The 27,673-nt window shown below is 50.8% G+C and overlaps 1 protein-coding gene across 7 annotated transcripts; it reads left to right on the plus strand.

The window, feature by feature from the left end:
* Nucleotides 1–27,673, plus strand: Dlg4 (discs large MAGUK scaffold protein 4). 7 transcript variants are annotated; one of them, XM_027426955.2, is made up of 20 exons: nucleotides 1–477; nucleotides 9,304–9,468; nucleotides 12,743–12,796; nucleotides 12,948–12,998; nucleotides 13,179–13,303; nucleotides 13,595–13,764; nucleotides 13,880–14,016; nucleotides 14,128–14,272; nucleotides 21,334–21,629; nucleotides 21,778–21,880; nucleotides 22,040–22,154; nucleotides 23,513–23,689; nucleotides 23,938–23,974; nucleotides 24,071–24,098; nucleotides 24,233–24,280; nucleotides 24,357–24,458; nucleotides 24,764–24,936; nucleotides 25,834–25,943; nucleotides 26,454–26,545; nucleotides 26,742–27,673. In XM_027426955.2, exons 1-20 carry the CDS (start codon nucleotides 448–450, stop codon nucleotides 26,846–26,848), a joined length of 2,265 nt encoding a protein of 754 aa, XP_027282756.1. In that variant the 5' UTR covers nucleotides 1–447; the 3' UTR covers nucleotides 26,849–27,673. The 7 variants fall into 7 exon arrangements, 6 of the variants coding, with proteins under 6 accessions (XP_027282756.1, XP_035304160.1, XP_027282760.1 ...); XM_035448269.1 differs by having other exon boundaries at nucleotides 2–477; nucleotides 12,939–12,998; XM_027426957.2 differs by having other exon boundaries at nucleotides 4–477; nucleotides 9,304–9,369.

The following is a 27,673-nucleotide window of genomic DNA, read 5'->3' on the forward strand; positions in this document are numbered from 1 at the left end:
CGCGGCTTCATCGGCCGCTGCCATCTCCAACCCCCCCACCCCACTCCCCCGCCACGGCCCCTAGCCCCTGGCCGTTCGGCAAGACCCCTGCATATCCCGGGGCTTCCCGAAATCCAGTTCCCCTCCCCCACCCCAGCTCATGCCCCAGCCCCAGAAGTCCGGGGCTGTCAGCCCCCGGTGCCCCTGCCCCTCCTGAGAATCGGGGTGTGCTCCTCAAGCCCCCTCCCTTTCACTTGGGAGCCCCTTTTAGGGTCCCCCCTCCCTTCCACGCTTCCCTATCCTTCTCTTCTCCAACCTTCTTTTTCCCCTCTCACCCCTCCCCCCATCCTGGCCCCCCCTGCAAAAGTGGGGTGCGGAGGGGGGAGGGGTGAGAACCCACTGAGGGGAGGAACAAAACTCCAATGAAGTCAGAGCCCCCTACTCGCCGCCGCGGCCAGGCCCCCCAACATGGACTGTCTCTGTATAGTGACAACCAAGGTAAGCATGATGGGGGGGTGCCAGTGGGGAGAGGGAGTAGGTAATGAATTTGTGGAGAGGGGTTAGGTAGGCCTTATCTAGAGCTGCAGACACTGGAGTGAGAGCACCTGGAATAAGATGCATTAGAGGGGTCACAGTTTAGTTTTGGGGTTCACATCTGAGAAAATGGATTTGGCCACAGGTGCCTCCTGGAGTGATCATTTTGTACCTATAGAGAAATGGAGAATTTGGTGTTTGGGGTGGCTTGGTGGGCTTTGATGTTCACCAGCAACGTTTGGAGGACAATTTATTTAGGGAGAAGCCTGCCTGGCTCACATGGGAGTTCTGCTCATCTATGTGGGAAGGTGGGCTATGTATGTGTGTGTGTGTGTGTTGCGGGGTGTTTCTCTTCCTTCCTGGGCAAAAAAAAAAAAAAGCTGATTTCTAGGTGCTGACCAGTTTTGGGGTCTCTTGGCATAAGGGTAAAGGTTACTGATTGTGAGTGTTTGGTTTGTCTGGGGGTATCAGCTGGCAGGTAAGGGTGGCCCTTCAAGACACAGAACATCTTGTGGTAGATATGTTTGGGATGCTCCTGATTTGAGGGAATTGTTAATTTAGGGTTTAATTATATGGAATAAAGCAATCTGGGAGTTGTCAGAAAGCTGGGGTCTGACACAAAATTACCTGAGAGAATGGACCAGGTGAGATTAGGATTTGGGGTACTTCCATGGGGACTAGAAGGTTGCAACAGCTGAGGTTGCCATTTCCAAAGAAAGGTAGGAGGGAAGAGAAAAGGTAGTTGAGAAGGGGAACTGTGTGGGTGGTGCAAAATTTGGGGGTAGCCCAGGCAGGTGCCCAGTATCCCTATTTCCTACATTTCATCTAGTCTTGGTCAAGAAAACAGAAGAGCAGATAGAGGGGACTGTTACCCCTGACTCTTGGGAGGACACCTGGGTATAAGGGTCTCTGAAGACTTACAGGGTGAAGAGGTTACTGGGATTAAAAGGTGTAGGAGAGGGCAGGGCTAGCAGAGCCAGGATCCATACAAGAGTACAGGGTTGCTGTGGTTAGAGCCCGGAAAGAATAGGAGATCTTGGATGAAAAGCCCAGGCAAGCTCCTGGTAGGATGTTTAGGTTGTTTGCTCCCAGACTCTGGGACTGGCAAGCCTGGTGTGTGGAGGGAGGCTTGGGCGGGTGGCAGGCAGCTGGGGGTTGGGGGTGGGACAGGAAGTGGGGGCCGGGGGAGGCGGGGTCCGGGTGAGTCACAGGCTGGGGAGGGGGTTATATTTAGTGGGAACTGCGGCTTCTTATGGGAGGGAGCTGAGGACACACATGTTCCTTGCCACAAACTCACACATGTGTATACACATGCATTGTGCACGTGTGAGCATGATTGGAGATTGGGGGCTGAAGACTTTAGGTCTGTACCCCTCGCCCCATCTACAGGGCTGCTTGTTTTTCTCCTGTTCTGTGAGCTTTGGGCTTTCTTCCAGGTGGCTGGTTTTCTCATCCACTGTAGTTTTCAGTAGATTTTTGTACCTCAGTTTTTCTGGCCCTCTTTGAGTGTCTGCTTGTGTTCTTTCTGTCTCTTGTCCTTAGGCCTAATCATTGGCCTTGGCTCCCTAGTTGTTGTCACCTGTGTACAGATGTATATAGGAAACCCATTGGAATGTGTGGGTTCTGCTTCTAACACGTGAGCACATGAATGCCAGTAAGGGTGAGGGGCTTTGCCTGCACTGGTAACTATTCTGGGTGGATGCATTTATTCATTTCTCTGCCCCACACTCCTATGTATTTGATGGAGCACATGATTGAGCATCCGTGAAGGTAGGAGGCTCGCAGAGAGGATCATGCATTCGGGTTTTACTGAGATTTGGAGACCTAGGTTTGCCACATTCATTGGCCAGAAAACTTGTCAGCCTTTAGGGTGGAGGGACTCCAACTCCCATAAGGCCTTGAGGTACAAGATCACTCAGTGGTAGAGTGTGGCTGTCTTTAGGACTGTTGGGAGTTGTGGTTCCTCTCTATCCAGGGCAGTGGCGGGGAGCCCAGGGAGAACCAGCAGGGGGCACATAGCTTCTGCCCTCCGAAAATGCAGGGAGGTGGGTTTGGGAATGCTCAGCCTTTGTAGTCCCTGATCTCTCCTGGTCTATTTGATGGCTCTCCCATCTTTCGTTGCCTATATTTATAAACTGCTGCAGTAATTTAAGGAACATTTATTGAATACTTAATATGTGCTCAGCTCAGTGCTCTGTGAAAACTGCTTTAGAGCCATCTCTGAGTCTTATTCGGTACTAGATCTCTGCCAGTATCTCTACCTCAGATCAGCTTTCTCCCACTCCGCCCCCGTCCCTCCCCCTTCTCCCCGCGCTGCTGCTGCAGTTGCCATGGTAACCAGCGACGACTGAAGTTGCGTGGCAGACTTGAGGGCAGGGCGAGGGTGGCGGAGGGCGGAGCAGAACAAATGGGGGCTGGGGGGAAAAGTAGGGAAAAGATAGGGGGCATTTGGCCAGGGCCCCGGAGGCGAAGTGGTTAAGTCCTCTGGGTGGTCCTTATTGGGCAAAACTAAGATGCTGGGGGCGGCGCTGTGGCCAACAGCTTCATTCATTGGTCGGCAGGGGCGTGGTGGAAGGGTAGTGTGGGCGAGGCCGGGGGAGCGAATGGGCGGGAAGCGGAGGGAGGCGTGGTTTCATAGAGCCAGGTGGGCGGAGTCGGCTTACTCTATCGGAGGAGGCGGGCAGCAATTCTCAGAAAGGGGAGGGATTAGGTTGCCAGACCAAAATGAGGGCGGGGCTGACCCAGGAGGGGCGGGGTGTGGTTTCTGTACGGAAAGGAGACCGGGTTCGTGTGGCGGTAGTCCAAGTAACTGCGGGATGCGGGGGTCTTTGGAAAGGAGAATCCGTGGGTTGGAGATATGACGTCTCAATTTTCCTAAGATGGAGGCCTGTTCAGATTTCATCAGCGTACCCCTCCTACCTCAGCTCTATGTTCCAGGGAGACAGTTGCTAGGCGACGGCGAAGTCCTTGATTGCTGCGTTGCCAAGCAACGGGGAAACGGAAAATGGAGGGAAAAAGGAAATGGGGGTTGGGAGAGGGTCTTACTAGTCCATAGCGCCTACTGGTGGAAGAAGAAGGGCCTATGTATTTTCTAAACTAGGAAGGAATTTTGAGTACAAGCCCAGTTCGCATTGGTTTTTTCTAAGGACCTATGCATTTTATCCAGATATGAAACTAGAACATTGAGGGGAGCATTCATCATGGGGGGGCTTACCTAACAGATGTCGATAAGTGCAGGGGTGAGATTCTACAGAGGTCATTAACGCCTTTTGCCTTAGGTGGAAATTTTATATTCTGTAGACAGCTGATTTGGGGAGAACCCTCACTAGAGAGTGGACATTCACAGGGAGACTATTTGGGACAGAGGTTTGCAAGTTCCAGAGTTTGGGAAAGGATGAAAGACAAGTGACATGGGACCATTTAGGGTATTCTGAAAGATTTGTGGGTCACTGTAAATTGAGGTCCAGATCATTGTTGAAATTATTTTGAGATAGGGTCTCACAATGTAGGCCAGGCTGGCCTGGAACTCACAGAGATCAGCCTGCCTCTGTCTCCCTGGTGCTGAGGTTAAAGACATGTACCCCATTTCTAGCCTGATGCTCCCCCACCACCATTGAGTATTGTAGAAAAGATGTATTTGCAGCTGGGTGGTGGTGGTGCATGCTTTTAATACCAACATTCGGGAGGCAGAGGCAGGGGAACCTCTGTGAGTTTGAGGTCAGCCTGGTCTACAGAGCTAGTTCCAGGACAGCCAAAGCTACACAAAGAAACCTTGTGTCAACCCTCCCCCCCCAAATAAAGAAAAAAGAAATATATTTTGGAGCAAATCTTCCAATAAAAATGTAGCTCAGAGCCGGGCGGTGGCTGAGCACACCTTTAATCCCAGCACTCGGAGGCAGAGGCAGGCGGATCTCTGTGAGTTCGAGGCCAGCCTGGTCTACAAAGCTACACAGAGAAAACTTGTCTCAACCCCCCCCCCCAAATGTAGCTCAGAATTATAGAGAGGATGTTGAAATGGGGGAGGGGCAGCCAGAAAATTTACAAACTTTAGGGGTAAAGAGAAGAATAGTTACATATGGTGGGCATGCTTGTAATCTCAGAACTTGGGAGGTGGAAGAGGTTGGGAGGTAGAGGAAGGAGGTTCGGGAGTTCAAGGTCACCCTCAGCTACTAGAACATTTTGGGGCCAGTTGTAGTTACAGGGGACACTATTATTCCTCAATATGTATACATATATGGCTCAGGGGTTAAGACACTTGCTGTCAATCCTGATGACCTGAGTTGGTTCCTTTTAACCCACTTGGGGAAAGGAGAGAACCAACTCCTAAAATTGTTCTCTGACCCCCTTGTGCATACCACAACCCTATTACACACACACACACACACACACACACACACACACACACACACACACAGTAAATGTAATAAAAATTTAAGTAAAAGATCAAATATTTCTTAGTATAGGGCAAGTATTTGGGCATAATATGAAGAGGCAGCAATTGAGTTTGGAAGGTTTGCTTTAAGGCAGATTAAATAATACTCAATTGGGTTCTGGTGAGGTTTTGGGGGTTGGCATGTTAGAAAGTCCATCATATCATTCAGTTAAATGATCTGGACTAGGCAAATCCAAACAAATTTGAAGAGGCCTTATATGATGTTTGTGTTAGCCAAGGGCAATAGATTAATGTTAAGGTCACTAGTGGTGGACTGGGGGGCAGATAGGACTTAGAAAGGAATGACTTAAAGCGTGTATAAATTTGAAGGCACTTGGAAGATCTGTGGTTCTTAACTCTTGAAAAAAACATTGTCCAGTTTTGGGGTGGGGCTGGATGGGCTGCAGGAACTCTATCAGAGTAGATGCTTTGAAATCTGATGAGATGTTTACAGTAAGAGGCTTAGGGTGGGGGCCTGAAATTAGTAGTAGTCCTCAGAAGTGATAGGGAGAAATGCTGTTGCCTCCCCTGAAGTCTAGGAGTACAGTACTGATGAGATACCCATTGGGGGTTTTGTAATAGTTAAAGCCTTGTGTTTTGGGGGTGGAGGTGAATTCAGAAATAAGGGAACCAGAGAGATAAATTGCTAAAGTTTACAAGTGCCAGTATTTGTAGAGGGGTCGAAATAGGAGTATACCGTGGATGATGAATTCCGCAGGGAAATAGCTGGAATCAGGGAAGTTGGTAGCCAAGAGGGTCTCCCCTCACCCTTCTCTCCCATCATGACGCTCTCCCGTACTGCGCAGGCGCCGCCCCCCCTTCCCTGGCCGCAGCCTCCTGTCGCCGCGGCCGCTGCAGCCCCCGCCCCCTCCTGCCCCCTCCCCCAACCCAGCACCCTTGCTATCCCACCTATATCCTCCCCTTAGTCCCCCTCCCCTTCTCCATGTCGACTCGGAACAGATTCGCCTCCATGTGTCTCTGCGTGGTACGTGCCGCGGTACGGGATCCGGCCCGCTTCCCTCTTCCCAGACAACCCCCCCCACCCCATCTCAGGATGCGAGCTTCAAGTGCTGTCGCTCTTCCCTCTGCTTGGCATGGGGTCTCTGGGTTGCAACTTCTTGAAAACAGGCTCAGTGGGTTGTACATGTTGTTATCCACTTTAACCCACACCCCTCTATTTTTGGGGTGCAAGCCCCTGTTCCAGGTCATTCTATGCAGCTGGGGCTTTGAAGGTAGGGGACATATTGGGGGTGCAGACTTGCCCCATAGAGTGCTAGTCAGGACCCTGCATCCCAGTGGGTTTGACTTCAGCTGGCCTATAATCCAGGACTGAGAGGGGTCGACCTCCCCACCCCCAGGTTTGCAATGTAGAGCTGTTTTCCTACCATCTCTACCCCTCCAGAGTCCTTTCTCAGTGTAAAATTTCCGAACATAGGCCCCAACTCTTACAGTTACATTTTGAGAACTTTGATTCTTCCTTCTGTGGTCCCCATTTCCCCTCACATTGTCTGCCAATCTCCCAAGCCTTTTCTTTAGTGTCAGATGCAAGTCCTTCCCCATCATAGGGGTGGAACAGGGAGATATGGGGACTCACTATGATAAAAAAATTACCCTTGTTTCTTATCTAGAATAAATGATTGATTGTCTCCCTTCATGTCTCCATTTTCTTTGGTGCACCTGGCAGTTGCTCAGATTTAGAAATTTCCCATTAAGTGGGGTGACCATGAAGGGACATTGGGCTCAAGTTCACCCCAGTCTCCAAAACTTGGGAGGTGCAAGTTTTTGTCCTGCTTAATTTATCTTGCAGGGAATTCAAGGCAGTTCCTGTTGGGCATTTACTGTCCTAGGGCATTATCCCCCAGCTTGTGAAGTGGCCAGGCTGTTGACCTGATCATTCAGAACTTCTAATCTAAGACCGTTCAGCCTTCAAGGAGGGCTATTTTGCCTGTATTTTCCTTCCTCTCTGCTTTTTTGTTTTTCTTCTTGGTGTGTGTGTGTGTGTAATAGGGTTCAGGCTGGTCCTGAACTCACTATATATCCATGGATGACCTTGAACTTCTAAGCCTTCTGCCTCTACTTCCAGAGTGCAGAGATTTAAGCATATACTACCATGACAGATTTTCTTCTGTATAGTTTTCTTTGTCCATGGTATTGACACTAAAGTTCAACATTGTCTAAATCTGTGACCCACACTTGGTGAGCCCCATTTTCCTTCTTTAAGGCTCTTCAAACATTGTAGTTGTTTATTTTATACTCTTTGCTCTTTAGTTCTTTTTGTTCCTTTGGGGACCCGTTACCCAACTCCCAAATAAGTCACACAGATTCTTATTCTTTCTTATGAATGCCTGGCCTTAGATTGGCTTGTTTGTAGCCAACTTTTCTTTATTTAAATTAACCCATCTACCTTTTGCCTCTGGGCTTTCACCTTTCTCTTACTTCTGTAAATCTTACTTTCACTCTTACTCTGTGGGTGCTTGGGTGGGTAGGTGGCTGGTCCTTAGTGTCCTCTTCTCCTTGTTCTCTTGTTCGTTTTCTATTCCCAAATTTCTTCTATGTTTTCTCTCTGCCCACCAGTCCCACCTATCCTTTCTCCTGCCTCACTCCTGACCATTCAGCTCCTTATTAGACCATCAGGTGTTTTAGACAGGCAAAGAATCACAGCTTCCCAGAGTTAAACAAATGCAGCATAAAAGAATGCAACACATCTTTGCATCATTAAAACAAATGTTCCACAGCATAAACAAATGTAGCACACCTTAAAATCATATTCTACAACAAAACATGTAGAGTCTCTATCTATCTGTCTGTCTATCTATCTATCTATCTAGACAGGGTCTCACTATGTAACCTTAGCTGGTCTGAAACTTTCTATATAGATCAGGCTGGCCTCAAACTCACAGAGATCTGCTTGCTTCTGCCTCCTAACTTTGGTATTAAAGGCTTGTGCCATCATGCCCAGCTCACGGTGTTGTTTGACTTTAGCTGCCTTTGTGTCTGGTAGGAGAGTCTTTTGTTGACAAGACCACTTGCCTCCCCTAATTCTCCTGCTGCACCCTGAACCTACAGTCAACTTGATACATTATCCTCAGACTTTTCAGAATCACGCTCTAGCATCAGGCATTGGCTGGCCTTGATAAGCTTCCTTCTACTTAATCTTGCAACTCCTGCCCCCCCCCCTCCATGTTGGTACTTGAAGTTTCTCAGATCTTGGGAGTGAGATTTGGCTGTGTTTTGTTTTCTCCAGTCCTGCAGGGAGACCTGCATCTGGTACTCTCTTTTTCCTTGACTCTAGTTTTGACAGTTCTGCTTCTGTACTGGTGAACTTTGGAGGGGAGGGCCTAGAAGGGCATAGTAGAGGAAGGAGCCAGGTGGACTTGCAGTCCTTCACTGCTGCTTCTATCTGCACATTCCCTCTCTCTGACCCCCAGTTAATCTCATTTACTGATGTTGCTATTAAGCTGGCTAGGGGGCTCTTGCCCTGGCAGCTGGTTAATTGAGCAGGGAGTCATGTTGAGCCTTTTACATCCAAAAATCAGGGGGACACTAGAAATTCAGTTTTAATGTTATGCCTTCTTCAATTAGAGGGCCTGACACCCTTCCTGCCCACTGCACCCTCCCCCCAGCCTTCCTGCCTCTGTTCCCCTGGCTTCCTCCCCCATTCCATCCTTGTCTAGTATATCCGGATTAGCCAGCTAGCTTCTGGGGCCCCTTTGCTGAGTAATTGGGAGTGAGTGAGGCCAATGAAGGAAGAGTGGGGCAGGTTTAGCCCTGCCTTGCATAGGGGCTGCTGATGGCAATACTTTCTAGCTGAAGTACCTGACTTGGGTTCCTGTTTCAGGCATACAGGGTGCTGGTGAGCCAGTTGCAATGGGGAGGCTGGGGTGATAAGGATGGGGTGTAGAGCAGGGGCAGTAAATGGAGTGTGGGAGTGGGAGATGACGATGGAAGCCAAGAACTTGGGACAAATGAGGGCACAAGGGTCAGATGCTAGAACTCTTAAAAGGGTAGAGTGGAAAATGAAGCCTTGCTTGAGAAAGGTTTGAAGACGGTGGTGGTGGTGGTGGGGTGTGGGGTACATGTCCAGAGCCCTGGGATATGCGGAGTAGGAAGTTGGAGGATGGAGCCTGGACTTGGGTAGAGATGAGAGGTGCTGAGGCCTTGGCAGGAGAGGGGGCTGTCGGGAGGGTGGAGAGAGGGGAGCCAATGGGCAGGAGGAGAGGGAGGGGGGGGGAGGAGCTGGTCAGGCCCCAGGGCCTTCCGCACTGCACTGCTGGGGGAAAAGGAGGCGGTCAGGCGGGCGCCTGAAGCCCGAGGCGCTGGGCTGGCCCAGTGATGGCTGCCTCGGTCCCCATCCCCAGAAATACCGCTACCAAGATGAAGACACGCCCCCTTTGGAGCACAGCCCGGCCCACCTCCCCAACCAGGTAAACGCCCCCGAGCTGGTGCACGTGGCGGAGAGGAACTTGTCCCACCTCGAGGCCGTCCATGGGGTCGTGGGCCACGCCCACCTCTCCCCCCTCAAGGTAGGAGACCCTGGCGGCCCCCTCCCCAGTGGGGCCCTCGGAACTTCGGAGCTGCAGCAATCCCCAAGGGCCGGTAGGGCAAGAGCTATGGGGGAAAAGATTGGGGGTGGCCTGGCATCTGGGGCTTGGGCTCCTGGGGGGGGGCGTATGCTTCTTGATTGGCAATGGGGGGAGGGGACACGTCGCTGGAAACACTTGGGTCTCACAGAAGAGGAATAGGCCAGGAAAGTGGGAGTGGGCACAGAACCTAAAGCCAGAATGTATGTGCCTTTTTGTGTGTTTGGTGTGTTGAGATGGATGAAGGATCCCCAAGAGGTGCTCTCAGTGCCAGGGCCCTCTTCATCCCTTCGCACCCCCAGCCTCCGCTTCAGTTTTCTGTGTCCATAGCTCTGTTCCAAGTGCTTGGTGCCCTCATTTGCTCCTGTCCCTTTCCCCACCTCCTCCCCCAACCTCTGCCTCTGGGCCTGGCTCTGCCTGTTCCCGAGTCTCCAGCTCTTTCCATCTGGCTGGACTGAGACTTCAAATCTTGGTCCTTTCTGCCTCTTCCTGTGCCCCAGCCTTTGCTCCTCTCCCGTGCCCCTCCCTCCTGCTGGCTGGCTGGCTGGTTCTTGATGCTGTCTCTCTCTTCCTCCCACGCATGCATCTCCTTCCCCCTCTCGCTGATCCCCAGCTCAGGCCTCTGTGTGTGGCCTGATCAACCCTCTCCTGGTTTGAGCAGTCGGTCCTCTCTCTCTCTCTCTCTCTGCCCTCCAGCTGCCCATTTCTTTCCCGTTTCACTCTTCCCTGATCATATCTGTCTTTTTTCCTCCTCTTGGTCTCACCTGCACCCATTCCTTCTTCAGCCATTCCCTGTCCTCGTTATATATATGGCCACCTGTTCCCCTTCCCCTCCTCCTTTGTGCTCACAGTCAGCTTTTATTTATTTATTTATTTTTCTCCAGGCCTGAGAGGCCTTGTTTCTGAGACCTTTCATTTCCCAGCCCCCTTTCTCTTAATTGCCTCTTATAGGGGGACACGCTGTAGGATTGAGGAGAACACAGAGGGGCCAGAAATATGGGATGTTTTAGGAAGGGGACCCCAGTTGCTGATATTTTACTTAGAAGATGGGAGAAGGTTTGTGAACCAGGGATGAGGCAGGAAAGTGGCTGTAGCAGTCTCTGAGGCTAAAAGTGGCAAAGGGAGGAATAGAGAAAAGCAGGAAGGCAGGGGTCTTAAGGCATGGGGGTAAGACGGAAATTGGGGCTCAATAAGCTGCTTGGTGGGAGGAAAATGAAGCACTGGAAACGGGCACAGTGCAGAATATTTGTGTGTGTGTGTGACTTGAGGGGGTGAAGGAAGGTTCTAGGTGCCTTTTGCAAGATGAGGCCTTTATGTCTGGGGTGGGGAGGAGACCGGTGCTGAGGGTAGTAGCGGTACAATGCAAAGGCTCAGGGAGTGGCTAGGAGAGGCGGTAAGTGAAGGTGGGAAGTCTCAGGACAGGGCTTCGGCCAAGGGACAGGAGATGCTCCAATATCCAGAGTTGGGGAGTGGGTTGGGAAGTGGAGGGTGTTATTTGGAGCTAGGACCTTAAGGGGTTGCAGATGAGGTAAAGGGGGATAATGAGGTGCCCTCTCTCTTCAGAGAGGTGACAGGCGAGGATAGGAAAGAGAAGGGATAGAGCTCAAGTCTGCTATGGGGACAGGGAAGTGGGTGGAGAATGGTAACTGGGGTTGGAATATTTTGGCAAACTTAGGGAGGGTGTGGGATGACAGTAGAGATAAAGAATCGTTAGGGACTGGGTGCGGGGAGAGGTTGTAGTCTAAGGGTGGGTCTGAGGATGTGTGCTACGATCGGCTAGACAACAGCGTTCGCTTGGGGCCGGGGGTGGTGGTGGTGGTGGTGGAGATGACAGTTGATTCACGGGTATGAAATCTATTAAGGGGCCTGAAATGGTTCAGAGTTTCTGGATTTGAGAAATAGCAGTAAGGGAGAAGAGGGACCTTTATAGGAGAGGGAGAACTTAGGAAGGGAATGGGAATCCTCGTACTTGATCGGTTTCAAGTATTTGTCTAAGGAGGAAATAGATTGGGGACCCCCGGAAGGAGTCTCTTGGCAGCCTCACCTCATTGCTATAGAGACGGTGGCTTCGGTTGCCCTGGCAATTGGGGAAGCCCCTAGGACAAGTCTAAAGCTGTCCCCGCCCTGCAGTTTAGCTAGAGACCCGGCTGCAAAGTAGAGGCCACTGACGTCAGGGACCAGGGCACGCCTCGCTTTAACCCTTTCCTTAATGAAGTGGGGGCAGTAGAACAGGCTAGGTTCTGGATGCCTTTTACCATTTCTCCTTCCTGACGTTCTCTGCACTGCGTAGGGTGAGGGGCTCAAAGGAGAGAGGAAGGCAGGTTATTCAGGATGCGCTGCGCCCACGCCCAGGAATAGAATCGTTCTGGCCTCTTGGCCCGGCTAACGGTGGGCGGGTCCAAAGCCGGAGAGGACTCATCCAGTCTTTTGCTCTAGGGAGTCTGTCGTACCCTAGGCCACGCCCCCCACCCGTTGTCCTGACTACCAGGCCTCCTGGAGGTGGGTCTCCCCAGGTCTTGGCTGGTCTTAGATACCGTTGCTAGGCAACCTGGTCCCTGGAGGAAGGGGTGGATTGGATGGCGGGTGGGTGAGAGAGAGGGAGGGACCAGAAGCTGGGGAAACCCCGGATTCTCATGGCGCAAGATTTAGAGCAAATGTGTGCCAAGGTGAGGGACAAATTTGGGGGAGGGTTATCAAGATATCTGGGTTGATTGTTAGGATATAGAGACAGGAAGGGGACCCCAAAGAGGAGAGCAGGACCTAGTGGACCTGAACCCTGGGGTGTAACGCGTAGCACGTAATGCATGTAGCACCCTGTAGTGTTACATCCGGTGAGAAGCAACCCCCCCAGCATGCTCCCCCTTTCCCCATTCTTTACCATCTGCTGCTCCCCTCTCCGTCTGGCTGTCTCTCTCTTCCCTCTTCTCATACACCTCTTTAAACATACAGGGGCCTGGGTTGGGCAGAGTTGTGTGTGCATGCGTGCATATGGTGTCTGTGTGTGTGTGTGTGTGTGTGTGTGTGTGTGTGTGTATGTACACGAGTGAGTGCATGCATGTGTGTGTAATGTAGACAGGCTGGGTCCTTTAGAGTTGCCCTAAGGTGTGGCTTGACTATACAGCTAAAAGGAGATCCAGATTGGTTGGACCCACTTTTGGTTATGGACTTCCCCTGGAGTTAAGGCTTAGGTAGCTTTTTGTCTTCTGTCTCCTCTCAGGCCAATTCTCCCCCTGTGATTGTCAACACGGATACCCTAGAAGCCCCAGGATATGTGAGTAGTTTAGATTTTGGATCTGGGGCCATAGCAGAAGGGTAGGAGAGAGGAAGGGAATGAGTCCCTGAATGGGGATGGAGGGGCATGTTCTCTGGCCAGAATGTCTGTCTCACTGTTTTTGTGTTTCTGTCCCGTGCTGGAGTTGCAGGTGAACGGGACAGAGGGGGAGATGGAATACGAGGAGATCACATTGGAAAGGGTGAGAACTAACCCCTCCATTCAAAGTCCCTTGGCTCTGGGCTGGTGTTTCTAGGGTCCAGACCCTTAACTGTGTCCCTGTGTATTCTAGCTGCTCCTTTCTAATCCTGTCCCCTTCTTGCATCCCTTAATAGAATTAGGCAGTAAGGGATGTTGACCCTCTTATCCTCCTTCTTCCCAGGGTAACTCAGGTCTGGGCTTCAGCATCGCAGGTGGTACTGACAACCCGCACATTGGTGACGACCCATCCATTTTCATCACCAAGATCATTCCTGGTGGGGCTGCAGCCCAGGATGGCCGCCTCAGGTTGGGAGAGAAGACAGGGCTTAGAAAGCTAGTACTTGCTGGGAGTTGGTGTCCCATGCTTTTAATCTCAGCACTTGGGGGGCAGAGGCGGGTGGATCTCTGTGAGTTCGAGGCCAGCCTGGTCTACAGAGGGAGTTCCAGAACAGCCAGGAGAATTACTGTCTCAAAAAGAAAGAAAGAAAGAAAGAAAGAAAGAAAGAAAGAAAGAAAGAAAGGAAGAAAGCTAGTACCTGGAAAGGGAGGGCTGGGCAGTAGGAAACTCCTGGCTTAGACCTGTATTATTGTTCCCAGGGTCAATGACAGCATCCTTTTTGTGAATGAAGTGGATGTTCGGGAGGTGACCCATTCAGCTGCGGTAGAGGCCCTCAAAGAAGCAGGTTCCATCGTTCGTCTCTATGTCATGCGCCGGAAACCCCCAGCTGAGAAGGTCATGGAGATCAAGCTCATCAAAGGGCCTAAAGGTAGTGGTAACCCCATGTTAGCTCCCCTCCCCTCCTCACCATCCTGCTTCTCCCTGCCTCCAAGGCTTGCTCCCTGGGCCAATAGGCAGCCACTTCTCCCCTCCCTGCCATCCAGGACTTGGCTTCAGCATCGCAGGGGGTGTAGGGAACCAGCACATCCCTGGAGATAATAGCATCTACGTAACAAAGATCATCGAAGGAGGTGCTGCCCACAAGGATGGCAGGTTGCAGATTGGAGACAAGATCCTGGCGGTGAGGCCCTGAACTGTGTTTCTAGTAGAGACTCGGGTCTTATTGCAGGCCTGGGTGCCTCACTGCCTGACCATTTCTGGCTCTGTCTGAGCTTTGCTTCCCTTGACCCAGGTCAACAGTGTGGGGCTAGAGGACGTCATGCACGAGGACGCCGTGGCAGCCCTGAAGAACACATATGATGTTGTCTACCTAAAGGTGGCCAAGCCCAGCAATGCCTACCTGAGTGACAGCTATGCTCCCCCAGACATCACAACCTGTGAGAGCCCTCCAAATCTCAAAGCTCCTCATGATGCATCCTAATAGTTCCTAAGACATGCAGTCCCACGACAGCCCCTGTGGCCTATTTCTATGAAATGGCCATGACCTCTGATCCTTGTGGTGGTTGGAGAGGAGATGGAAAATCAACTATGGAGAAGGACTAAAAACGATTGTTGAGATCCTCTTGTCCAAGGGACACAAGGCCCACTTGGTTTTGTGGTTCTGATCAAATCCTTAAGTAACAGATAATTCTCACATTCTTTAAAAATTTAGGAAAAGAACCAGGCATGATGGTGCCTGCCTTTAATCCCAGTACTCAGGAGGCCGAGGCAGGTGGATCTCTGTGAGTTTGAGGCCAGCCTGGTATACAGAGCAAGTACCAGGACAGCCAGGACTACACACAAAAGCCCTGTTTGGATGCCCCCAAACACAACACAACACAACACAACACACACACACACACACACACACACACACACAGAGAGAAAAGAACCAGGTGTGATGGGACATACCTGCTTTTCCAGTACTTGGGAAATAGAGGCAGGAGTGGCAGGAGTTCAAGGCTATCCTGGGCTGCATAGCAAGGTAGCAAGTTTGAGGTCAGCCTGGGATACTTGAAACTGAGAGAAAGGGAGAAAGACAAAGGCTTCGTATTGCATGTTATAAGAGCAGTTCACATGGTCACAAAGATAACACAGAAGGAACAGAGAGGGCAGCTGTATGCCCAAATAGAGAGGCCTAAGTTTAGAACACCACAGTGGGTGTCCACACAAAGCAGTGGGACATTAAGAGGCTAACATCACAGAATAAGGTTTGTTTCAGAAAACCATAGTTGGCTCAATATTAGGAACCTTTTTATTCAATATATTAAAACTGCCAGGTGGTGGTGGTGCACGCCTTTAATCCCAGCACTTGGGAGGCCGAGGCAGGCGGGCCTCAGTGAGTTTAAGGCCAGCCTGGTCTATATAGAGTGAGTTCCAGGATGGTCAAGGCTACACAGGGAAACCCTGTCTCAAAAAATAAAAACAACAAGTAGGAAAGATGGGGATGGTGGCCCACACCTATAATCCCAGCATTCTGGGGCCAGGAGCAGGAGGATTGGAAATTCTGGGGCATCCTGGGCTACATAGTGAGATGAGACCCTATGGAAGGAAAGAAAGTTAGAAAATCAAGGATAGATATGAAAATCCATTGATGATACTAAACATCTGTCCTCAAACCAACCTTTAGTAAACCCAGGAGTAGAGTTTGTGTGACCTGGGGAGTAGTTACTAGCAACCAGCAGCAGATGCTTCATATTAGTAAATCCCAGCGATGTGTCCACCCCTCTAGGAGTTAGACAAGGCTACCTCTTAACTGCTGTTCCTCTTCATCGCTTTCAGCAGTTTCTCCATGTTGTGCCGCTATTACTTATCAACGGGAAACTCAGTTCTGGAATTTCCAGTAATTAAGAAAGTCACTGGCTGGCCTCGGGAGGCAGAGGCAGAGGCAGGTGGATCTCTGTGAGTTCAATACCAGCCTGGTCTACAAGAGCTAGTTCCAGGACAGCCTCCAAAGCCACAGAGAAACCCTGTCTCGAAAAGAAAAAGAAAATCACTTATTTTATCTTGCAAAGTAAGAAAGAAAGAAAGAAAGAACTCCTCAGAGGGCTCCATTTCCTTCCTTGCTCTTTTAAAGACAGGGTCTTTATATGTAGCCCCAGCTATTCCTTATGGAGGCAAGGCTGGCTTTGAACTTGTGGTAATTCACTGGTCTCATCCTCCTCAATATTGGGGTTACAGATGTGTGTCACCATACTTGGCTTTAGAATTTTTATTTATAGGTATCTTTTTGTTGTTGTTTTTTCAAGACAAGTTACTCTGTAGACCAGGCTGGCTTTGAGCTCAGAGATCTCCTTGCCTCTGCCTCCTAAGTACTGGGATTAAAGATGGGTACCATCATGCCTGGCCCCATTATACTAAATCTTTTTTAAAAAATTAGAGGGGGAAATCAGTTTATTTATTCATTTGTGTGTATTTGTGTGAGTATGGGTATGCTGTGGTGTGTGTATGTGTAGGTCAAAGGACAACGTGTGGAAGCCTGTTCTCTCCTTCTACCATGTAGGTTCTGGGGTTTAAACACAGGGTATCAAACATAGCAAGTATCTTTACCTGTCCAGCTATCTCACCCCCCCCCCCCCCCCCCGTCTTTTTTGAGGCAAGGTGGTGCTGGGATTTCAGGCCTATGCTGCCATGTCCAGCCAAGCTTCTTTCCTTCCTTTCTCTTCCTCCTCTTTCTTCTTTTTTTTTTTCTTTGTGGTACTGGGGCTTTAACCTTAGCCCTTGAACATGCTAAGCAGCTGTCTGTAACAGCTATATCCTGCCCCAGCTATGCTACAAATTCTTGTTATTGTACATGTCGGGTCTTGAACTAGTACTGTTGCCTCAGCTAAGGAGTGCTGGGATTACAGGAGTGAAGCATTACACTTGGTGTGGTCACATTATTATTTTTCTTTTTCTTTTCTGTTTTGAAACAATCACTGTGTAGCCCTGGCTGGCTTGGACCTCACAGAGATCCACTTGCCTCTGCCTAAGGGCTGGAATTAAAGGTGTGAGCCACCATGTCTGGCTATATTCTTAACCACCCCCCCCAAATTTTTTCCTTTCCTTTTTTTTAAAAATTTTTTTTGTTTGTTTGTTTTTTGTTTTTTGAGACAAGGTTTCTTAGTGTAATAGCCCTGGCTGTCCTGGAACTCGCTCTGTAGATCAGGCTGGCCTCAAATGCAGCGATCTGCCTGCCTCTGCCTCCTGAGTGCTGGGAGTAAAGGCATGTGCTATTAACCTCTCATTTTTTAAAAAAATATTTTTTATTAATTTGTTTTTTTACATTCCAATCCCAGTTCCCCCTCCCTCCTCTCCTCCCACTCCCCCCACTCCCTCCCACCTCCCATCTGCTCCTTGGAGAGGGTAAGGCCTCCCCTAGGAAGTCTACTAAGTCTGTCCCATCATCTTGTTGAGGCAGGATCAAGGCACCTCTTCCCCCCACACCCCTGTGTCTAGACTGGACAAGACCCCTCCCCCCTACACCCCTGTGTCTAGACTGGATAAGGCACCTCTCCCCCCCACACCCGTGTGTCTAGACTGGACAAGGCCCCTCCCCCCACACCCCTGTGTCTAGGCTGGACAAGGTACCTCTCCCCCCACACCCTGTGTCTAGACTGGACAAGGCCCCTTGTGTCTAGGCTGGACAAGGCCCCTCTCCCCACACCCCTGTGTCTAGGCTGGACAAGGCCCCTCTCCCCCCCACAACCCTGTGTCAGGGCTGGACAAGGCCCTCCCCCCACCCCTGTGTCTAGGCTGGACAAGGCCCCTCTCCCCCCACAGCCCTGTGTCAGGGCTGGACAAGGCCCCTCTCCCCCCCACACCCCTGTGTCAGGGCTGGACAAGGCCTCTCTCCCCGCCTCCCACTCTCCTGTGTCTAGGCTGGGCAATAACCTCTCATTTTTATGTCTTTAAGTTTTCAGTTAATGTATTTAAATATCTTAATCTAGATGCATCATAGTATAAATTTATTCTCTCTCTTGGTTTTTTGAGACAGGGTTTCTCTGTTCAACCCTAGCTGTCCTGGAACTCTGTAGACCAGGCTGGCCTCCACCACTGCCTGGCAAAAATAATAAAATTTTAGTGAAGGACATGAAACTATGTCCTTTTTTTTTTTTTTTTTAAAGATTTATTTATTTATTATGTATACAGTGTTCTTGTCTGCATGTGTCCCTGCAGGCCAGAAGAGGGCACCAGATCTTATTACGGATGGTTGTGAGCCACCATGTGGTTGCTGGGAATTGAACTCAGGACCTCTGGAAGAGCAGCCTTAACCTCTTAACCTCTGAGCCATCTCTCCAGCCCGAAACTATATTTTTTGATGGAAAAATTTTTAAAGGTTTTTTTTTACATTTATTTAATTTGTGTTTTTTGTGTTTTTCATGTGTGCCTGTGTATGATCAAAGGCCAATACATCATAATAAGTATGCAGAGATCAGTGGACCATTGGGAGTCGGGTTTCTCCTTCCACCATGTTGGTCCTGGGGATCAAATTCAGATTGGCTTGGTTCGCACAGATCTTTATCTATTGATCCTGTATGGAAAAATCTTAATATGTGATTAAGATTAAGATTCAAATTACATGTTTTATAGAATCCTAATTAGAATTTCAGTATTATCTTTCCCTGGAATTTATGTAGCATCTAAAGTTCAATTGGAAAAATGTGTGGGAGAATAACTAAGACATTATTTTGGGAAGGAATGAGATATTTACTTTATCAAATATGAGACATCATATTCAAATTTTATGGTACTATTCATTTTCCCCTTTTCTTTTGAAGACAAGGTCTCACTGTGTAGCCAAGACTGCCCTTGAACTGGCAATCCTGCTGCCTCAGCCTCCTAGGGCTGGATTATAGGTGTATCATATCCAGCTCTCTGGTACTATTTCTGAATCCTATAGCCTACCAAAAATAACTCGGCTCCTTGGGGAAAGGATGACTTCCAATCTTGGGCAGGAAGCATAAGACAAGAGACAAGAGGGGTTGTATATACTTGTAACCCTAGCATTTGAGAGGTTGACACAGGGTTGGGGGGTGGGGTTTGAGGATTTAAGGAAAACCTGGGCTACATAGAACCTGTCACAAAAATGGCTGGGGATGTAGTTTAGCTGGTGGAGTGCTTACCTGGTATACATGAAGCCTTGGGTTTTATCCCTAGTCCTGGATAAAACTGGACATTGTGGTACATGTTCCTAGTGCTTGGATGGAGGAGAAGGATCAGAGGATCAGAAGTTCAAGACTACACAGTGAATTTGAGGCCAGCCTGGGCTACACGAGACCCTGGGTTTTTTTTTTTTTTTTTTTTTCTGAGACAGGGTTTCTCTGTGTAGCTTTGGAGCCTATCCTGGCACTCGCTATGGAGACCAGGCTGGCCTCGAACTCATAGAGATCCGCCTGCCTCTGCCTCCCGAGTGCTGGGATTAAAGGCGTGCACCACCGACGTCCAGTGAGACCCTGTTCTTTTAAAAAGAAAATTCAGTGAAGGTCTGGGGAGATGGCTTACATGGTAAAGTGCTTTCTTTACAACCATGAGACCAGAATTGGGGTCCCTAACACCCACATAAAAGGCTGGGTGCTGTGGTACACATGTCACCCTGACTCTGAGAGGTGGTGCAGAGACAGGTGGATTTCTGGGGCTCACTGGCCCATTAGCCTAGCAGAATCCGTGAGCTCTAAATAAGGGAGGTGGAGCAAGGCATGGTGGCGCACGCCTTCAATCCCAGCACTCTGTGAGCGCAAGGATAGCCTGGTCTACATAGTGAGTTTCAGGACAGCCAGAGCTATATAGTGAGATCCTATGCCAAAATAAATACAAAACACATAAAAATTTAGATGGAGAATGCTTTTGAGGAAGACACCCAAAGTCAACCTCCGGCCTCCATCCTCTTGAACGCACATGAGCGTGCTCTGTCTCACACCACTCATGCACACATACACATCCCACCAACCAGAAAAAAAAAAATATATATATATATATATATATAAACGTATAATACGAGCCTTAACATTTGTCATGCTAGAGGACTCCAAAGAAGGAACCCAAGACTATTAGAGTCACAGCAGACATAGAAGCCACATTGAAGAAGATTTTCCTGGCCTTTCAGAATTCATTTAGTATATGAAACACATGAGGTTATAATAATACCTAAGAAAAGTTGGGAGTCAGGCAAGGTGATGGATGTCCCAACTACTAAGAGACTGAAGTAGCAAGATTGACTGAGCCCAGCCAGGCATGAGCAGCACAGCGAGATCCTGACTTGGAATAAAAGCCAAATCAGATTATGATCAAATGGGTTTGGGACTGGGAGACTCATGCAGCAATTGTATAAGATGAGAAAGGTCTGGGGTTCCATCTTCACTACAAGATCATTTTCTTTTACCTTGGGAGGATGCTAGGTTACCTAGAGGTATATCATTCTTCCTGAAAATGTGTAAGGGACAGAATTAGTCATCCGTCCCCTCTTCTATATAAACCTTACCCCAGAGTAAGCACCAGGGTTGCCATGCAGCAGTTCGTGTGTGTGTGTGTGTGTGTGTGTGTGTGTGTGTGTGTGTGCATGTTTTCTGTTTGTTACCATTTTGAGATAGGGTCTCATTATTTAGCCCAAGCTGACTTCAAAGTCATCATGTTACCCATGCTGGCCTTCAGTTTGCAGCAGTCCTCCTGAGTGGGATAGTGGGCTCAAACACGACACCCATCATCAGGTAGGGCAGTCCTTTATAAGAATCTTACTTATGATTGTAGAATGTTAACATTTTGCAATTCCTGCAAATAGCAGGATTAGACACCTGCCAGAACTTAGGGCAGGCTGACAGAGTACATTGTACTGAGCCGATGGGGCCGATGACCCCACATAGGTCCGACTGGCCTGGAACTCACTGAACTTCCACCGCTTCTCCCCAGGGCTGGGGTTCAAATGTGCTGGGCGTGGCCCCACAACATTGCTTCCTGTGGTCATGTAGTGGGAAGCACAGGATCATGTAGTGGGAATACCCCCTGGGGGAATATTTTCACAATGAATTTGAGTCTGCTCAAGCCTCTAGGACAAGCCTAGGAAAACAGAAAGGGAGCCGAGACAGGACTGAGACCACAGGGATATAAGCAGGACTATCCCTCATAGAATGTGGGAAAATAGACAGTTAAAAAAAAAGTAAATGAATAGCCACGAGGGAGAGAAATTTTATGGATTAAGAGACCTGAGAGACACTTTAACCAAAAGGCAGTCTGAAAAGCATAGTACTAATATTTCCCTTTGGTCTCACCATTGCTGGCATACTAAAGACATATGACCTTCAGATTATTACCTTTGATGTCATCTGTAAATTCCTGACCCCTGATGCTGTTGGTCACCAACATGCCTTTCTGGCAGAATAACTGCTCCTTGGTGGAGCCTGGCTCTAGGCTTCCCTGGAGAGACTGGGTGGGTGGGTACTATTGTCCTAGCATTTCTACCTCACCCATTTCTGTCTTCCCTCAGCATATTCTCAGCACCTGGATAATGAGATCAGTCATAGCAGCTACTTGGGCACCGACTACCCCACAGCCATGACCCCCACCTCCCCTCGGCGCTACTCCCCGGTGGCCAAGGACCTGCTTGGGGAGGAAGACATTCCCCGGGAACCAAGGCGAATTGTGATCCACCGGGGCTCCACAGGCTTGGGCTTCAACATCGTGGGTGGCGAGGACGGTGAAGGCATCTTCATCTCCTTCATCCTTGCTGGGGGCCCTGCTGACCTCAGTGGGGAGCTGCGGAAGGGGGATCAGATCCTATCGGTGAGAGAGGCCTGTGCAAGGGTCAGCACTTCCCCCTAAACAGAGCTCTCTGCTCTTGGGGAGGGGCTGGCTGGGATCCAGCCTGGTCCTGCTAGTCCATTCCCTGACCCCCTGAGACTTAGGTGACAGCCTCTTCTCCCCTTTCTAGGTCAATGGTGTTGACCTCCGCAATGCCAGCCATGAACAGGCCGCCATTGCCCTGAAGAACGCGGGTCAGACGGTCACGATCATTGCTCAGTATAAACCAGAAGGTACCAGGTCTAAGCTTCCCTGCCTAACTGGCTAAAATGGGCCTCAGAACTGTCACTTTAGCTGATGGATGGCCTCAGCAGGGATGGAGTGAGGGTAGGGGTGTGTGTGTGTGGCATTAGGGTGGGGCAGAATTCCAGAACCTTCTTGTCCTCCCTCAGAGTATAGCCGATTCGAGGCCAAGATCCATGATCTTCGGGAACAGCTTATGAATAGTAGCCTGGGCTCAGGGACTGCATCCCTACGGAGCAACCCCAAGAGGGGCTTCTATATCAGGTGAGAAGCTCCCTGGGCATGATGCTTGAGGCCTCCGTGTGTTCTTTTCCCCCTGAACGCGTCCAGTCCCCACCCAGCTCCTTCCCTAAATCCTGCCTGCCTTTTACTCTCCCATCCAGACCTGATGCTCAGGAGTTCATAGACTTGGCTGCATAGGCTAATCTAGAATATATTATCTAGCTTGAAAAACAGCCCCTGCCCCAAGTGTCTTAATTGCTTTCTAGCCCTGGTCACCCAAGCGCTTCCCCAAGCGCTCTCACAGTAGGACCTAAGTTCAGTGTCTGACACAGTAGGCATCTCTAGCACCTTCCCTCTCCCTCCTTCCTTCCCTCCCCTCCCTCTTCCCTCCCCTTCCCTCCCCGTTCTGCTTCTCTCCCCCCTCCTTCCTCCTCCTCTCCCCCGTTCTTGCCTAGGGTGAGTTTGAACTCCCGTGCTTTAATAATCTTCCTGCCTTAGACTCCAGGCACTTGTCACCATGCCCAGCTTTGGGATATTTTGAGTCTTTCAGTTTGGCAACCCTGTGGGAAGCCTCAGTGGAAAGGACTGCAGCTCTTTGTGTGTGCCTCCTGTATGTCTGTCTGTCTTTCTTTTCCTTCCTTCCTTCCATTTTTCCCCCTGTGCTGGGGACTGGATCCAGACAGAGCCTCATGCATGTTAGGCTCGCACTGAAACCACTGCTGAAAACACACCTCAGCTTCCCCCGCTGCCTGCCCAGCAGCATTTGTCCCCATCTCAGGGATCCTCTGCCTGGCCCCTCACAAGGCATTGGGACTTCCTTCCCCTCCTTACCTCTTCCTGCCTTGGTCCTTCAGCCTCTTTCTTTTTCCAGTTGGCTGGCCTTAGCTGCCTGTGCTATACACAGGTGTCTCTTAAAGCTGTCTGGCCTGGCTTGATACCGGCTTAGAGGCCTAGACCAATTCCGGCTGTTGTTTTTGGGCCATCTCCATTGGGCTGTCCCATGGGCATGTCACAGTCAACACAACCTAGCCTGAGCTTGCTGTGTTTCTCCTGGATGCTTGTGTTCCTTCTCGGAGGCCCACGTCCATGCTCTCCCCCGCTGTTGGAGCCTAGTAGGTCCCTAAGGGTTAGAATTCTTACTGCCAGCTGGTACTATATGACCCTGGGGGCTTGTTTCTTCTCCTCAGTCACATTGTTTTTCTCTGCATCTTTGCTCTTTCAGAAACTCGGCAGAGCTTTTAGTCCTTAGACGGTTCGGGGTTTCTTTGTGTGTGCTGCCAGCAGTCCATGCTTTGTATGGCAAGTTTCCTTGCCCAGAATCTGGCTGGTTCTCAAGGTGGCTGGTGCACCCTTCCTGGAGTTCTCAGCCAGTCCCTGACCCATAGTCCCTTGTGCTATAGGGCCCTGTTTGATTACGACAAGACCAAGGACTGCGGTTTCTTGAGCCAGGCCCTGAGCTTCCGCTTTGGGGATGTGCTTCACGTAATTGACGCTAGTGATGAAGAGTGGTGGCAAGCACGGCGGGTCCACTCTGACAGTGAGACCGATGACATTGGCTTCATTCCCAGCAAACGACGGTGAGGCTCCTGGGGCCCTGCAGCCTTCCTGATAGAGGCATTGAAGTTTATTAGGTCCCCCAGGCTGGGTGTGTGCTAGACCCTGCTGGGGACCATGGCTCCCATCAGCCCCTGGGAAAGAACTTCTCACTGAGGTACATAGGGCCCAGGGGCAGCTAGGAAGATATTATTCCCACCTGGTCCAGAGGGTGGGATGTCATTGAGCATTTCCCTACTATTTCCTGCTCTTCCTCCATGTAATCCCACAGGGTTGAGCGACGAGAGTGGTCAAGGTTAAAGGCCAAGGTAGGTGGAGGGTGGATGATGAGCTTGGTGGTGAAGTGGTGGGGGTGGTTTCTGAGCTAAATTCTGAACCTACCATAAGATTGGTTTTTCTTCTAGGACTGGGGCTCCAGCTCTGGATCACAGGGTAGGTAGGGAAACTGGAAAAGCTGTGGGATGAGTGGAACGTGGAGTTTCCCTTGACATTCTCGGGAAAGCAGGCCAGGTGGTCTCCAGGTCCCCTGTCTTGGAGCCCGTTGCAGATGCCCTGTCTCCTACTAGGTCGAGAAGACTCGGTTCTGAGCTATGAGACAGTGACGCAGATGGAAGGTGAGCCCTAGCCCCAGCCTCAGCTGTCCTGCCCGCCCACTCTGCTTGCTGCCTAAGCCCGGCTCTTTCTTCTCAGTGCACTATGCTCGCCCCATCATTATCCTTGGGCCCACCAAAGACCGTGCCAATGATGACCTTCTCTCCGAGTTCCCCGACAAGTTTGGATCCTGTGTCCCTCGTGAGTACGATGGCCTTGCATAGAGATGGAGTTGGAGTTGGGGGGCCCAAGGAGTCTTACTTAGTCGGGGCCATGGTACTTGAGTACAGTGGGACACAGATTGCCCAGTTTTCCAGCAGGCAAGGCTGGGTCCGGGTCTGGGAGGCCCCTGGGTGGCAAATTCTGTCTTGCCTTAGTCTCAATGTCCCCAGCAGCATCCTACCAAGGACCATCCGGGTACTCCGGTGGCTGGGGGGTTGGTTGATGTAGGCTAGTATTAAGGGATGGTGGTTAGATCTTTGTCGGGTGGGATGACTTCTTGGCAGATACGACGCGTCCCAAGCGGGAATATGAGATAGATGGCCGGGATTACCACTTTGTCTCCTCCCGGGAGAAAATGGAGAAGGACATTCAGGCGCACAAATTCATTGAGGCTGGCCAGTACAACAGCCACCTCTACGGGACCAGTGTCCAGTCTGTGCGAGAGGTAGCAGAGCAGGTGAGAGCTGGTGGGCACTGCATCCTCTTCCTCCTGCCCCTCCCTACCCCACCACCTCCCTCCAGCTCTCTCTAACTCTCTCTCTCTCTGTCTCTTTCCCTGCTGGGTCTGCACTCCGCTCCTCCACCTCCTTCTCCTCTCGGGCAACTCTGACCGCCTGCTCTTTTGTGGCCTGCTCCCCTTGCTTCCTGACCCCACGCTCCGCACTGCCATCTGTCCCGTCTCTCCTCTGCTTCCCACTCCTTGCCCCATCTCTCCTGTCTTCCTGGGGCTTTGCCTTTGGTGGCTTGGCCTTCCCCAACTTGTTCCCTCCTTTCTTCCCGACTCCCCTCTGCTCATTTCTCCCTCCTATAATGGGGGGTCTCCACTACCCTTTCTCTCACCCCTCCTTTAACTCCTTTTCCCTACTACTCCCCACCCTGCCTTCCCTCCCTCTGTGGTTCTTTCCTCCATCTGCCTCCCCTCCCTCCCATCTGTCTCTCCCATTCCTTCCATCTGTCTGTCCTCTGTCTGTCCTCCTCTCCCTCCTCCCTCTATCCTAATTCTTTCACTGCCTTTCCGTACCTGCCCTGGTCTGCCTTGTGCATACCACCTGACTTGCCCCCCTTGCCCTTGCTCTTCCTTCATCTTTTGGGTCCTCTCTGTCTTCTACACTCTGTTCCGTCCCTTCTCTGCCCTCTTGTGTGCTTGGCTTCTGCATCTTCCATTTCTTTTTCCTCTGTGTTGGTCACTCTGTCCACACCTCTTTCTGTTCTGTTGCTTACATGTCCTTTGACATCTGTCACTTGCCCTTTGGCCAACCTCCTGCCCCCCCTTTTCTATATTCTGTGTTTCTTCCTGGCACCTCTGTCTGTCCTTCCCTGCTACCTGCTGGTCCCTCCCCCACCCCGCCCCCAGGGAAAGCACTGTATCCTGGATGTGTCGGCCAATGCCGTGCGGCGGCTGCAGGCGGCCCACCTGCACCCAATCGCCATCTTCATCCGTCCCCGTTCCCTGGAGAATGTGCTGTGAGTACGGTCCTGGGGGCTTCCCCTCTGCTCCCTACACTTGTGATCACGGGCTCTCCAGGCCCCTACATTGATCTGCCCTCTCAGAACCTTGGACAGCAATTCCCACTGAGCTCAGAGAGCTGGACTGAGGTTGAGAGCCAGGACTGGAAGCAATGGCAGGCCTCTCCCCACTTCTCCTGCCTCGGGCCAGGCAGCACTCACTACAGTTCTCAGTAGCCCCCTGGGGCATACACAGGCTGGGGCAAATCGGAACCTCAGAGGCAGTTGGAAGTTGGAGTCTGGATCCCTTCTGTGGGGCTAAAGGCTGGAAGGATTGCTTCCAGAGAGGTTCTGGATTGGGTGGGTTTCCGGAGCTCATTTGTAGCCAGCCCCAGAGGATATCAGAAATTATGTTGTTTGCTTTGTGCTCCGACTAAGGAAAAGAAGTAACTTAGCATGCCAGGATGGAGGAGGTAAAGATGCGGAGAGGGGCCCACCCCTCAGATCTGCATCTCTCCCTCTTGACAGAGAGATCAATAAGCGGATCACAGAGGAGCAAGCCCGGAAAGCCTTTGACAGAGCCACTAAACTGGAGCAGGAGTTCACAGAGTGCTTCTCAGGTGAGAGGCCACCCACTTCCCTGTGTGCCGTGAGTGCAGGCAGTCTGCTGAGATGCGGTGTGGGAAGAGGTATCCTGCCTGTGGGCGAGGGACCAGGGCTTCTGGCTGAAGGAGTGGAAGGTGCTCCTTGCTCTGGGCTCCTTGGTCATGTGTCCTTGGGACCTTGGCCTCACTCCCTGCTCCACCCCACTGGCAGCCATCGTGGAGGGCGACAGCTTTGAGGAGATCTACCACAAAGTGAAGCGCGTCATTGAAGACCTCTCAGGCCCCTACATCTGGGTCCCAGCCCGAGAGAGACTGTGATTCCTGCCCTGGCTTGGCCTGGACTCGCCCTGCCTCCATCACCTGGGCCCTTGGTCTGGACTGAATAGCCCAGCCCCCCTTCCCACCCTTCTTATTTATTTCCTTTCTAACTGGATCTAGCCCATTGGAGGGGGGACACTCCTCTGCATGTATCCCTGTACCCCAAAACAGGGCTCTTGGACCCTGGGAACCTGGGGCCTGGGGGGCGCTGGGCTCCTGGTTCTGAGCCCCTGCTCCTTAGGACCCCTACCCCTGCCGCCCCCATGCACACACAGACCCACTGGGGGCCTCTGCCCTCCCCATTTTCTCCCACATACATTCCAGAAGTCAGGGCCCCTCTCAAGGAGTACCCGCTGTGGGGATGCAGGGCCACAGGCTTCCACGTTCTCCTGAGGCAGGGGCTGGGGTCACCCCTGCCCCATCATCACTCCCCATGTCATTTGATTTCTCATTTATTTTCTCCAGTTTTCTTCTCAAAGGTGGTTTTTGGGGGGGAGAAGTAAGGGACTCTGCTGTGGGTTCCCTGTCTTCCACATGCCTCCCACCTTTTTCTTTGCCGGTTTGCATGAGTGGAAGGTCTAACTGTGGCTTTTTTTTTTTTATTTCTGGGATTTTTTCTCTTTTTTTTCTTTTCTTTTTTTTGGGGGAAAGGGGAGGGATGGGTCTAGGGAGTGGGGACTATGGGAGGGGGTGGGGGGCGAGGGGTCAGGGGTTGGGTGTCTGGGAGCCAGGGGAAGACAGGAAATGCTGCCGCCTTCTGCAATTTATTTATTTATTTATTTTCTTTTGAGAGAGTGAAAGGAAGAGACAGATACTTGAAACCCA

The sequence above is a fragment of the Cricetulus griseus genome, chromosome 7 (assembly GCF_003668045.3).
Source record: "Cricetulus griseus strain 17A/GY chromosome 7, alternate assembly CriGri-PICRH-1.0, whole genome shotgun sequence".
NCBI lineage: Eukaryota > Metazoa > Chordata > Mammalia > Rodentia > Cricetidae > Cricetulus > Cricetulus griseus.